Source organism: Suncus etruscus, chromosome 6 (assembly GCF_024139225.1).
Source record: "Suncus etruscus isolate mSunEtr1 chromosome 6, mSunEtr1.pri.cur, whole genome shotgun sequence".
In the NCBI taxonomy this organism is placed as follows: Eukaryota; Metazoa; Chordata; class Mammalia; order Eulipotyphla; family Soricidae; genus Suncus; species Suncus etruscus.
This window is the reverse complement of record NC_064853.1, coordinates 32,047,266-32,060,379: the sequence shown is the minus strand read 5'-3', so window position 1 is coordinate 32,060,379 and position 13,114 is coordinate 32,047,266. Positions and strand designations below refer to the sequence as shown.

Below are 13,114 nucleotides of genomic sequence, written 5' to 3'. Positions count from 1 at the left end.
TGCTGCCGAAGCGAGCACATGGGAGCAATTTCTGAGCATAGAGCCAGGAGTAACCCTTGAGTGCTGCTGAGTGTGACCCCAAAACCAAAAAAAAAAAAAAAAATCTTTTGTAGAGCTTAAAACAGTCCATTCTGTTTAGACAGAAAAAAAAAATTGTGGGGCCGGAGAGATAGCATGGAGGTAAGGCATTTGCCTTTCATGCAGAAGGTCATTGGTTTGAATCCCGGCGTCCATATGGTCCCCCATGCTTGCCAAGAGCGACTTCTGAGCATGGAGCCAGGAGTCACTCCTGAGCACTGCCAGGTGAGACCCAAAAACCAAAAAAAAGAAAAGAAAAGGAAAAAAATTGTAATTCTCTTACTTAATCGGAATTTTTTTTTTTTTTTTGGTGATACTGGGGATCAAGCCCAGCTCTCATAAACTGGGCATTCAGTTTACTGCTAAGCCACATTCCAGTCCCCCTTCCTTTAATCTTTAATACTTTCCCTTTTGTTTTTTTTTTTTTTTTTTTGGGGGGGGCGCAGGACTTTGGAATACATGTGATAGTGCCAAGCAGTAATTCTAAAAATGCTCAGGAGACTATATGTTGTGGTGCCCAAGATTCAACTGGGGTTAGCAGGATTTAAGGCAAGCACCTTAACACTTGTACTATCTCTCTGGCCCATTTCTTTATTCCTTTTTAAATATTCACTCCACTAACCAATTTGAATTTGTATTTCCATTAGACTTATAATGTCTACTGAGGCAAAGTTTGCCCTTTGTAGTCTCAATGTCTCCCATACTTTAGCTCAAACTATGGCCCGCAGGCCACATGTTGTATCTGTTTTGTTTCTTCATTGCAAAATAAGATATATGCAGTGTGCATAAGAATTCGTTCATAAGTTTTGTTTTTACTATAGTCAGACCCTCCAATGGTCTGAGGAACAGTGAACTGGCCCCCTGTTTAAAAAGTTTGAGGACCCCTGCTTTAGATAATAAAAAAAATTATTTTGTTTTTATTTTCTTTCCTTTGGTCACACCAAAGATGCTCAGGGGTTACTCTTGGTTTTCTACTCCAGAATTACTCCTAATGGTGCTCTTGGGAGACCATAGGAGATTCTGGTGATCAAACCCATGTCAGCCACATGCAAGGCAAGTACCCTACCTGCTGTATTCACTCCAGACATAAAAAAAATTTTCTAAATCAAAGAATGACTAAAAGATTTTACTGAGGGCCCGGAGAGATAGCACAGCGGCGTTTGCCTTACAAGCAGCCAATCCAGGACCAAAGGTGGTTGGTTCGAATCCCGGTGTCCCATATGGTCCCCCGTGCCTGCCGGGAGCTATTTCTGAGCAGACAGCCAGGAGTAACCCCTGAGCACGCCGGGTGTGACCCAAAAAACCAAAAAAAAAAAAAAAAAAAAAAGATTTTACTGAAAGGTCCAAAGCAGTAGTGCAGTGGTAGGGCATTTGCCTTGCACACAGCTGACCCAGGACAGACCTTGATTTGATCCCTAGCATCCCATATAGTCCCCCAAACCAGAAGTGATTTCTGAGTGCATAGCCAGGAGTAACTTCTGAGCAGCGTCACTGGGTGTAACTCCACCCCCCACCCAAAAAAAGAAAAAAATTATGCTGAAAAGACTATGAGTCCATTGAATACAAAATTTTCTAAAGTATATGTAAGAAAATAATACTCTTTGCAGAGAAAATGAGATAAGACTTAGTTGGACAAAATGAGAATTTACTAAATATGTGAGTAAGAATAATTGAATTGGAGCCAGAAAGATAGCGCAGCAGTAGGTTGCTTGCCTTGCATACGGAAGGACAGTGGTTGGAATCCTGGCATCCCACATGGTCCCTCGAGCCTGCTGGGAGTGATTTCTGAGCATAGAGCCAGGAGGAACCCTGAGCGATACCAGGTGTATCCCAAAACCAAACAAAAACAAAACAAAAAAACAAAGAATAATTGAATTGAGGGGGCAGAGGATAGCACAGTGGTAGAGCATTTGCCTTAGACACAGGACAGTGGTTCGAATCCTAGCATCCCATGTGGTCCCCGAAGCCTGCCAGGAGCGATTTCTGAGTGTAGAGCCAGGAGTAATCCCTGAATGCTGACCAAAAAACAAAACAAAACAAAACAAAACAAAACAATAATTAAATTAGGGCCCAGAGAGATAGCACAGCAGCGTTTGCCTTGCAAGCAGCTGATCCAGGACCAAAGGTGGTTGGTTTGAATCCCGGTGTCCCATATGGTCCCCCGTGCCTGCCAGGAGCTATTTCTGAGCAGACAGCCAGGAGTAACCCCTGAGCAATGCCAGGTGTGGCCCAAAAACAAAAACAAAAAAAAAAAAAAAGAAGAAGAAGAAGAAGAAGAAGAAGAAGAAGAATTGAATTAGGGGCCAGAGCGGTGGTGCAAGGCTTAAGGCGTCTGTCTAGGGGTAAGGCCTAGGACGAACCACGGTTCGATCCCCTGGCATCCCATATGGTCTCCCAAGTCAGAAGTGATTTCTGAGTGCATAGCCAGGAATAACCCCTGAGCATCACCGGGTGTGGCCCATAAAACAAAAAACAAACCAAATAAAAAGAATAATTGAATTATAAAATGTTATGATGCACTTTTGATGAAAAATGTGTTTTTCACTAGCTTTTTTTATTTTATAAGTATCTAATCTGCATTACCTATACAATTCTAAGGTAGGGGCCAGAGAGATGACTCAAAAGGCTGGAATGTATGTTTTACATGCTGGAGGCCCAGGTTTGACTCCAACACTGCAAGGTCCCCTGAGCACCAGGGCCAGAGCAGTTCCTAAGTACCTCCAAAAGCAAAACAAAATGCTATTAATAGAGCCTATGACAATCTCATTTACTGTTATGTCCCCAGTTTCTACCTCATAAAAAGTAACTCAAGAATTTTAAACATGGGAGGCCTAGGCTTGATCCAGACACCTCAGGGTTTCTAGAGTACATTTAGAAGTAGCCTTTAAGCACCATGAGGTGTGGCCCAAAATCCAAAACATAAAGAATTCAATAATTACCTGTTGAAAGAGTAAGAAATAGGGGCCGGGTGGTGGCGCTGGAGGTAAGGTGCCTGCCTTGCCTGTGCTAGCCTAGGACGGACCGCGGTTCGATCCCCCGGCGTCCCATATGGTCCCCCAAGAAGCCAGGAGCAACTTCTGAGCGCATAGCCAGGAGTAACCCCTGAGCGTCACAGGGTGTGGCCCAAAAACCAAAAAAAAAAAAAAAAGAGTAAGAAATAAACTAAAGTTAAATAAAATGCCTTGTCTCACAATAGCTAATTAGTGGGCAAGACCACAAACCCACATTCCTTTTTCATTTTGTTTTTAGTTTTTGGGCCACACCCAGTGGCACTCAGGGTTTATTCCTGATTCTGTGCTCAGAAATTGCTCCTGGCAGGCTTGGGGATCATATGGGATGCTGGGGATCAAACCTAAGTCCATCCCAGGTCAGCTACGTGCAAGGCAAACACTCTACTACTGTGCTATCACTCCAGCCCCTAAACCCACATTTCTAAATTTAAGTTAAGTGCATAAAAATCTAAGGTGGAAATTAAAATACCCATTGGAGGGGCCGGAGAGATAGCATGGAGGTAATGCATTTGTCTTTCATGCAGAAAGTCGATGATTTGAATCCCGGCATCCCATATGGTCCCCTGAGCCTGCCAGGAGCGATTTCTGAGCGTAGAGCCAGGAGCAACCCCTGAGCACTGCCGGGTGTACCCCCCCCCCAAAAAAAAGATACTCATTAGACCTGAGCAGTTAGTGATGTACAGATAAGTCTACAGACAGGTTTTAATGATCCCACAACCCCAAAAAGAAAGTATATCAATTAAGAAATGGCATTTTTAGGGCCCCGGGAGATAGCACAGCGGTGTTTGCCTTGCAAGCAGCTGATCCAGGACCAAAAGTGATTGGTTCGAATCCCGGTGTCCCATATGGTCCCCTGTGCCTGCCAGGAGCTATTTCTGAGCAGACAGCCAGGAGTAACCCCTGAGCACCGCCGGGTGTGGCCCAAAAACTAAAAAAAAAAAAAAAAAGGCATTTTTGGGCCAGAGAAATAGCACAGCAGTAGGGTGTGCATGCAGAAGGATGGTGGTTCAAATCCTGGCATCCCATATGGTCCCCTGAGCCTGCAGGGGGCGATTTCTGAGCGTATAGCCAGGAGTGGCCCCTGAGCACTACTGGCTGTGACTCCCCTCAAAAAAAAAAAAAAGGGCCCGGAGAGATAGCACAGCGGTGTTTGACTTGCAAGCAGCCGATCCAGGACCAAAGGTGGTTGGTTTGAATCCTGGTGTCCCATATGGTCCCCCGTGCCTGCCAGGAGCTATTTCTGAGCAGACAGCCAGGAGTCACCCCTGAGCAACGCCGGGTGTGACCCAAAAATCAAAAAAAAAAAAAAAAGGCACTTTTGAGGGGACTGGAGCAGTGGCGCAAGCAGTAAGGCGTCTGCCTTGCACGTGCTAACCTAGGACGAACCGTGGTTCGATCCCCTAGCGTCCCATAGGGCGATTCTGAGCGCATAGCCAGGAGTAACCCCTGAGCGTCACCGGGGGTAGCCTAAAAATCAAAAAAAACAAACAAAAAAAAGGCTTTTTGGGGCTGGAGGATAGCACAGTGGTAGGGTGTTTGCCTTGCATGCAGCCAACCCAGGACAAACAGTGGTTCGAATCCCAACATCCCATAAGGTCCCCAAGCCTGCCAGGAGCAACTTCTGAGCGCAAAGCCAGGTATAACCCCTGAGCACAGCCAAGTGTGACCCAAAAACCAAAAAAAAAAAAAAAAGGGGGGGGGTCGGAGAGATAGTACAGCGATAGGGCATTTGCCTTGCATGTAGAAGGACAGTGATTCGAATCCCGGCATCCCATATGGTCCCCAGAGTCTTCTGGGGGACGATTTCTGAGCATAAAGCCAAGAGTAGCCCCTGAGTACTGCCCAGTGTGACCCAAAAACAAAACAAAACAAAACAAAAAAAAAAAGAAATGGGTTTTTGGGAGCCGGAGTGGTAGCACAGCAGTAGGGCATTTGCCTTGTACATGGCTGACCCAGGACGGATGCGTGTTTGATTCCAGGCCTCCCCATATGGTCCCCGATTTCTGAGCACAGAACCAAGAGTAACCCGAGTGTCGCCAAATGGATCCAAAAAACAAACAAACAAACAAAAAGAAACAAACAAAAAGAAACAAAAGAAGAGCCCTAATTTAAAAAAATAAAAAAAGGGCTTTTTGTATGTTTTGATGCCAGCAACCCAGAATCTCAGATATGAGAAACATGTATATTACTACTGAGCTACACTCCTGGCCCCAGGGAATATGCTACATTGTGGGACTGGCAGGCAGGAGAGATAGTATAGTGGGTAGGATGTTTGTCTCAAAGTGGACAAACTGGGTTCAATCCCTAGCACCCTATGTGGTTTCCTGAGCCTGCCAGAACTGATCCCTGATTAGAGCCAGGAGTAAGTTCTAAGCACCACTAGGTATGGCTCCAAAAATTGTAGGGTTGGGATACTGCTCAGAATTAGAATGATAATATCCACAGATAGAATGTTGAGGCCCGGGCCCGGAGAGATAGCACAGCGGCGTTTGCCTTGCAAGCAGCCGATCCAGGACCAAAGGTGGTTGGTTCTTGGTTCGAGTCCCGGTGTCCCATATGGTCCCCCGTGCCTGCAAGGAGCTATTTCTGAGCAGATAGCCAGGAGTAGCCCCTGAGCACCGCCGGGTGTGGCCCAAAAATAAAAAAAAAAAAAAAAGAATGTTGAGGCCCTGGTTTCAAACATAACTACCTAAATTAAAAAAAAATCCCGGGGCCGGGCGGTGGCGCTGGAGGTAAGGTGCCTGCCTTGCCTGCGCTAACCTAGGACGGACCGCGGTTCGATCCCCCGGCGTCCCATATGGTCCCCCAAGAAGCCAGGAGCAACTTCTGAGCGCATAGCCAGGAGTAACCCCTGAGCCTCACAGGGTGTGGCCCAAAAACCAAAAAAAAAAAAAAAAAAAAAAAAAATCCCTAATATATTAAAAGCTACCAAGTTGGGCCCGGAGAGTTAGCACAGTGGCATTTGCCTTGCAAGCAACCGATCCAGGACCAAAGGTGGTTGGTTCAAATCCTGGTGTCCCATATGGTCCCCCGTGCCTGCCAGGAGCTATTTCTGAGCAGACAGCCAGGAGTAACCCCTGAGCACAGCTGGGTGTGACCCAAAAACCAAAAAAAAAAAAAAAAAAAAGCTACCAAGTTTCCTGTCCAATAAATATACGTACATATATATGTGTATAGATATATACATATATATACATACATACATATACATATATATATATATATATTCTTGGGTCGGAGATAAAGTAGAATAGGTAGGGGTCAGAGAGATAGTACAGCAGGGAAGGCACTTACTTGCCTTGCAAGTGGCTGACCCAAGTTAGACCCCTGACATCCAATACAGTTTACCAGACCCACCAGCAGTGATGCCTGAGTGTAGAGCAAGAGTAAGCCCTCAGTATCACAAGTATGGCCCCAAACCAAAATACAAAAACAAAAGAATTAAAGAGTTTTGTGATATGATATTGGAAACTATTAACTAGACGATGAAAGCAAAACACTAGAAGACTAATAGGATACTAAAGACATCGTGAAGGGGCCCGGAGAGATAGCACAGTGGCGTTTGCCTTGCAAGCAGCCAATCCAGAACCAAAGGTGGTTGGTTCGAATCCCGGTGTCCCATATGGTCCCCCGTGCCTGCCAGGAGCTATTTCTGAGCAGACAGCGAGGAGTAACCCCTGAGCACCGCTGGGTGTGACCCAAAAACAAAAAACCAAAAAAACAGACATCGTGAAGGCACCGTGCCAGTACTTGAATGCCTACTGTGAATTTATCTTTGTGTAAAAATAAACGTGGGACCACAATGATAGCAAAGCGAGTAGGAGGCCAGCTTACACATGACCTACCCAAGTTTGATCCTCAGCATCCCATTTGGCCCCCTGAGCCTGCCAGGAGTGATCCCTGAGCTCAATGCCAGAAGTAACCCCTAAGCACTCCCAGATGTGTCTCAAAAACCAACAAAACAAATACCTCCTATTATCTTCTAGCAGCCAAAAGATGTCTTCACTCTTATACCAAATTTAGACTTAAATGTCAATATTTACAGTGCTAACCCCTCCCTATAGATAACTCTATACCTTTTATATCTTTGGATTTTACCTTTACTTTTTTCTTCTTGGTGGAAGTACATTAATCACCAGCAATAATGGTAAGGATGCTGTGGACTTTCTCTTTTACTAAGTAGCTTTCATTACGACTATCTGACACAGAAATAGGATAGATAGCTCTGGCATTTGTTGTTTTTATGTGATACAGCATTAATTCATTGGTATAATCTGTATTGATTAATACTATGTAAATAAGAGAAGCAAGGGCATTTACGAAGCAGTTTAATTAGCTCACACAAGTCACGTAGAAAAGTAAGGTCAAGAATCCCTCAATACATCAGGCAATAGGCAGAGCTGCATTGCTTTCAGCAGAGAAAAGGCATTTTTTTTTTTACAATACCCAAATAACGAGTTACTCATTTTCTGAAAATTTCCAAAAAGGAATATGAAACAGCACAGAGAAATCACCTTTTAGTCATTTTCCAAGTTTAAATGCCATGCATTAAAAAAAAAATAAACTTTTATCGGTCCACATATTTTTCATTAAGTCCTCACTCAACATTTTTGTAGCTTCTGGAAACTGCAACTTTAGCAAAATGACAAGTGAAAAGACAAGCAAAGGGGCCGGAGAGACAGCATGGAGGTAAGGTGTTTGCCTTTCATGCAGGCGGTCATCGGTTCGAATCCCGGCGTCCCATATGGTCCCCCGTGCCTGCCAGGAGCAATTTCTGAGCCTGGAGCCAGGAGTAACCCCTGAGCACTGCCGGGTGTGACCCAAAAACCACAAAAAAAAAAAAAAAAAAAAAGACAAGCAAAAAGACACGTAACAAAAACAAGGTACTATGTTTTGGTCAATATCGGCCAGATTTGTTTTCTTCATCAATGTTATAACAAAATGACATTAAAATGGACATTACTCAAAGATCTGCTGTATTCCTTTAAGGAGTACACAGTGTATTCTTGAAACTGTATCAAACCAATATATTCTTTGTTTTCAAACATTTTTCTGACTATAAGAGTACATATGTTTACTGTGGAAAAAACTTTAAGGCAGAAAAGCATTCAAATAAAAATCACACATAATCCCATACACAGACATACACTGTTATTAACACTTTAGTGTATTTCTTTTAAACTTCTTGTTCATGTATATTTATATTATACATAGACTAACTTTATATACAGTAGTTTTTGTGCACACTTTCTAATATCAATAAAAATATTCAAAACATTTAAAAAATAAGTTTTGACTAAGGTACACATGCTAACTCTAAACATTTGGAGGGAAAAACTAAAAAGAGGATATAAAAGAACCTTTCATTTCCATCATCTAGATATAAACTCTATCAACATACACACAAATGTTTCTATTTTTACAAAACGGGTCATATTTATATCTAGATACTTTTCATTTAGAATATTGTAAACATTTTCCCACTATAATATATATGCTTTTATCATCTGCAAGGTCTAAAAAATATTCCATTACATATACATGTATCATAATTTATTTAACCACATAACCTACTGAGGAACAGTTAGATTGTACTCAATAGATGCTAAAATAAAGTTACAATAAATATCCTGGTACACAAATATTTGCCTGCAGTACTAATTGATTTCTTAGGATTCCTATAAAAGGAATACTGGCTGGATCCAAAGATACTGGACTTTCCAAAGACTGATAGTCACATATTGCCAATTTACTTTCCATAAAATTTAGATTAATTTATATTCCCATGGCAGTGTACATGATCATATCAGTCTTCATTCGATGCAACAGGTTCACTTAACATACCTGTGTAAATGAAATCTAGAAGTACGCGAAAGATTCCAGCTTCAATTCCTAGAATCTGCACAACATCTTTTGAGGACTCTTTCATACCTCCAGTGAACAAAGCTGCAAAATAAGGACTACTGGCAGCCAAAACCAGCCGATGAACTTTAAATGTTTCCTTCCCAACCTGCAGTTGCACATCACAGAAGTGCTGTCCATTCCTCATTTTATTGATTTGGGCCAAGATGAGTTGGGCATGTTTATCCGTTGGAAAAGGATTATCAGCAGCCTTGGAACAGCCCTCATTAGCCATGATGATGATTACTTTAAAGGACAGCCACCCATAATATGGTCCTACCCCTAAAAACAAAAATAGAAAAGACCAAGCAACATATTTTTATGTTTTAACATGTCTCTGATTCACACATATATGAAACATTTCCTACTCTCAAGGAGTTCTATCATCTATTTAGGGATATAAATATACATGAAACAAAGATTAAACTATGTACTACTATTATTAACAGTCTAAATAACTGGAAGATACTTCACAGCAGAAATGTTAAACTTGAATAGGAGACTGACAGATAAATACTATGACACTATGAAGAGTTTATGGTCACAAACCTTCTGGGTGCTGTGAAGAAAAGAAAGGTACAAAGGCAGAAAAAAAGACTTTGTACTCCGTAGTTAGAAAATATACATAACCACTAGAATAAATTTTCAAAAAGCAATTGTGATCAGGCTATCTTATTAAAATTCTCTTTTAGGGGGCTGTAGAGATAGCACAGCAGTAGGGTGTTTGCCTTGCAAGCGGTTGACCCAGGATCAGCGATAGTTCGAATCCTGGCATCCCATATGGTCCCCTGTGCCTTCCAGTAGTGATTTCTGAGCAAAGAGCCAGAAGCAACCCCTGAGCGCTACAGGTGTGACCCAAAAACAAAACAAAATTCTCTTTTAGGAAAGGAAAGTTATTTTTTGTTTTTTTGGTTTTTTGTTTTGTTTTGTTTTGGTTTTTGGGCCACACCCAGTGGTGCTGAGGGGTTACTCCTGGCTGTCTGCTCAGAAATAGCTCCTGGCAGGCACGGGGGACCATATGGGACACCGGGATTCGAACCAACCACCTTTGGTCCTGGATCGGCTGCTTGCAAGGCAAACGCCACTGTGCTATCTCTCAGGGCCCTATTTTTTGTTTATTTGGGGGGGCCACACCTACTACTGCACTCATGGATCACTCCTGATGGGGAGCCATGGACCAAATGGGTTTCTGGGGGAATCAAATCCGAACATCTGTGTGCAAGTTTAATTGCCCTACCTATGCACTGTACTATATATTATTACAATCCTTAAGGGGCTTTATATTCTAAGGGTTATTTACAAATTAAAAAATTTTGGAGCCAGAGGCACAAGTGGTAGGGCATTTGCCTTACATACAACTGATCTAGGACAAATCGCAGTTCTATCCCCCCGCATCCCTATGGTCCCCCAAGCCAAGAGCAATTTCTGAGTGCATAGTCAGGAGTAACCCCTGAGTGTCACCGGATGTGGCCAAAAACCAAAAAAGAAAAATTTTTCAAGGGTGTTTGCCTTGCACATGGCTGATCTGGGTTCTATCTCCATTATCCAATATGGTCCTCTGACCTCATTAGGAGTTTGTCCTGAGCTACATCTGTTGCCCCTGTATTCCTCTTTGAACTTAATACTACAAAAATCTAACATTTTGCATTTCTTCTCTAGAAAAAAAAGTATCTCTTGGAGCCGGAGAGATAGCATGGAGGTAAGGTGTTTGCCTTTCATGCAGGAGGTCATCGAATCCCAGCATCCCATATGGTCCCCCGTGCCTGCCAGGAGCAATTTCTGAGCCTGGAGCCAGGAATAACCCCTGAGCACTACTGGGTGTGACCCAAAAACCACATACACACACACAAAAAAGTATCTCTTTAATGGTACCCTTCCTAACTTTTCCTTCTGTATCTTGGATCTAATCCAAAACCCCATCATATAATTCCTCCCAGGGACTATTCTCTAGTTCTCTCTCCTCTGAGTCAGTGTTCTCTTTAAATTTATTTATTTTTTTTTATTTTTTATTTTTTTTTATTTTTATTTTTTTTTGGTTTTTGGGCCACACCCGTTTGACACTCAGGGGTTACTCCTGGCTATGTGCTCAGAAATCGCCCCTGGCTTGGGGGGACCATATGGGACGCCAGGGGATCGAACCGCGGTCCGTTCCTTGGCTAGCGCTTGTAAGGCAGACACCTTACCTCTAGCGCCACCTTCCCGGCCCCTATTTATTTTTTATTTTGGTTTTTAGGTCACACCTGGCAGTACTCAGGCGTTACTCCTGGCTTTATGCTCAAAAGTTGCTCCTGGCAGGCTTGGGGGACCATATGGGATGCCGAGATTTGAACCACTATTAGTCCTGCGTGAAAGGCAAACACCCTACCACATCTCTCCGGCCCAATTTTTTTTTTTTTTTTTTTTTTTTTTTTTGCTTTTGTGGGTCACACTCTGCAGTGCTCAGGGGTTGCTCCTGGCTCTATGCTCAGAAATCACTCCTGGCAGGCTCGGGGGATCATATGGGATACCGGGATTCGAACCACCAACCTTCTGCATGAGAGGCAAACACCTTACTTCCATGCTATCTCTCCAGGCCCCTATTTAAATTATTTTTTACAGAATGTCCTATTCTAGATTGTCAGTCTACCAACCTAATTGAGATATACAAACATGTTCACACACAGAAATATACTTGAGTCTTTTTTATGTAACTTTTGGGACACATCCATCTTTGTTCCTAGCATAACCCTGGCTCTACACTAAGGGATCATTCCTGGCAGTGCTAGGAGGACTATAATGTAAAACAAGGGCCTAGACATCTGTACTATCATTTTGGCCTGAGGGTAGTCCCTAAAGTATAGGGATTATACTAAATTAACAACTTTTGTTTCCCAATCTATTAGGCTTTCAAATGTTTGTGAAATAAATAAGAAATAAAAATAATACCTTAGTTGGCTTTAAATTCTGTTCACTTTTTGACTATTGTGCTAATTCACTTCACAATAATTAAGAGACTGGAAGAAAAGAAAAAGAGATAGTTATTTGAATTAGGAAAACAAAGATCAAAGCTCCCTAAAGGCACAGCTAGTAAACCGAGTACAAAGACTGAGTACAGTCTTTGAATTCAGGCCTTCATACTCTAAATCCTGGGCTTTCCCACCATATCACATGCACAGGAAGTATTAGGCCAGGTTACAAGGAAAAGATTTTGAAATGCACACACACAAATCTGGACCTGGGCCTTTGTGTTCATCACGCGCGCTCACCAGGGTATACAGAACAGTAGTCAGGCTTCAAAACTGCTATTTGAGCTTCCTGTGAGCAGAGGCAACAAATTCCTGGGGGAAAAAAGCTCTCAGCATCAATAATGAAAATGAAAGGAATAAATTCAAGTTACCTTTTCTATTCAGGGAACCATGAAACTCATAAATTAAAAAATAAGGTAAGAGGGGCCGGGCGGTGGCGCTGGAGGTAAGGTGCCTGCCTTATCTGCGCTAGCCTAGGAGACGGACCGCGGTTCGATCCCCCGGCGTCCCATATGGTCCCCCAAGCCAGGAGCGACTTCTGAGCGCATAGCCAGGAGTAACCCCTGAGTGTTACCGGGTGTGGCCCAAAAAAAAAAAAAAAAAAAAATAAGGTAAGGGGCCTGAGAGATAGCATGGAGGTAAGGCGTTTGCCTTTCATGCAGAAGGATGGTGTTCGAATCCCGGCATCCCATATGGTCCCATGTGCCTGCCAGGGGCGATTTCTGAGCATAGAGCCAGGAGGAACCCCTAAGTGCTACCGGGTGTGACCCAAAAACCAAAAATAAGTAAATAAATAAAAATAAGATAAAGCACACTGGAGGGGTGGGAGTGATAGCATAGCGGGTAAGGCGTTTGCCTTGCATACAGCTGACCCGGATGGACCCGAATTCGATTCCCAGCATCCCATATAGTCTCCCAGCCTGCCAGGAGCTCAGAGCCAGGAGTAACCCCTGAGCGATGTGTGACCCAAGACCCCCCCAAAAAAAGCCCACACTGGAGATTTTGTTTTGTTTGTTTTTTTGACCACCTCTGACATCGCTCAGGGGTTACTCCTGGCTCTGCGCTCAGAAATCACTCCTGGAAGGCTCGGAGGACCATATGGGAACACTGGAAATCGAA

At 43.1% G+C, this 13,114-nt stretch overlaps 1 protein-coding gene across 2 annotated transcripts in view; it reads right to left on the bottom strand.

Moving 5' to 3' along the window:
* Window positions 1-12,120, bottom strand: part of IPP (intracisternal A particle-promoted polypeptide) — a 50,949-nt gene extending 38,829 nt beyond the window's left edge. For both annotated transcript variants that reach the window (XM_049774766.1, XM_049774767.1), the window contains exons 1-2: window positions 11,916-12,120; window positions 8,934-9,272 (exon numbers count right to left, since the gene is read on the bottom strand). In XM_049774766.1, the coding sequence (XP_049630723.1) occupies window positions 8,934-9,225 (292 nt within the window). In that variant the 5' untranslated portion in view covers window positions 9,226-9,272; window positions 11,916-12,120. The remainder of the gene's footprint in view (window positions 1-8,933; window positions 9,273-11,915) is intronic.
* Window positions 12,121-13,114: the final 994 nt, after the last annotated feature.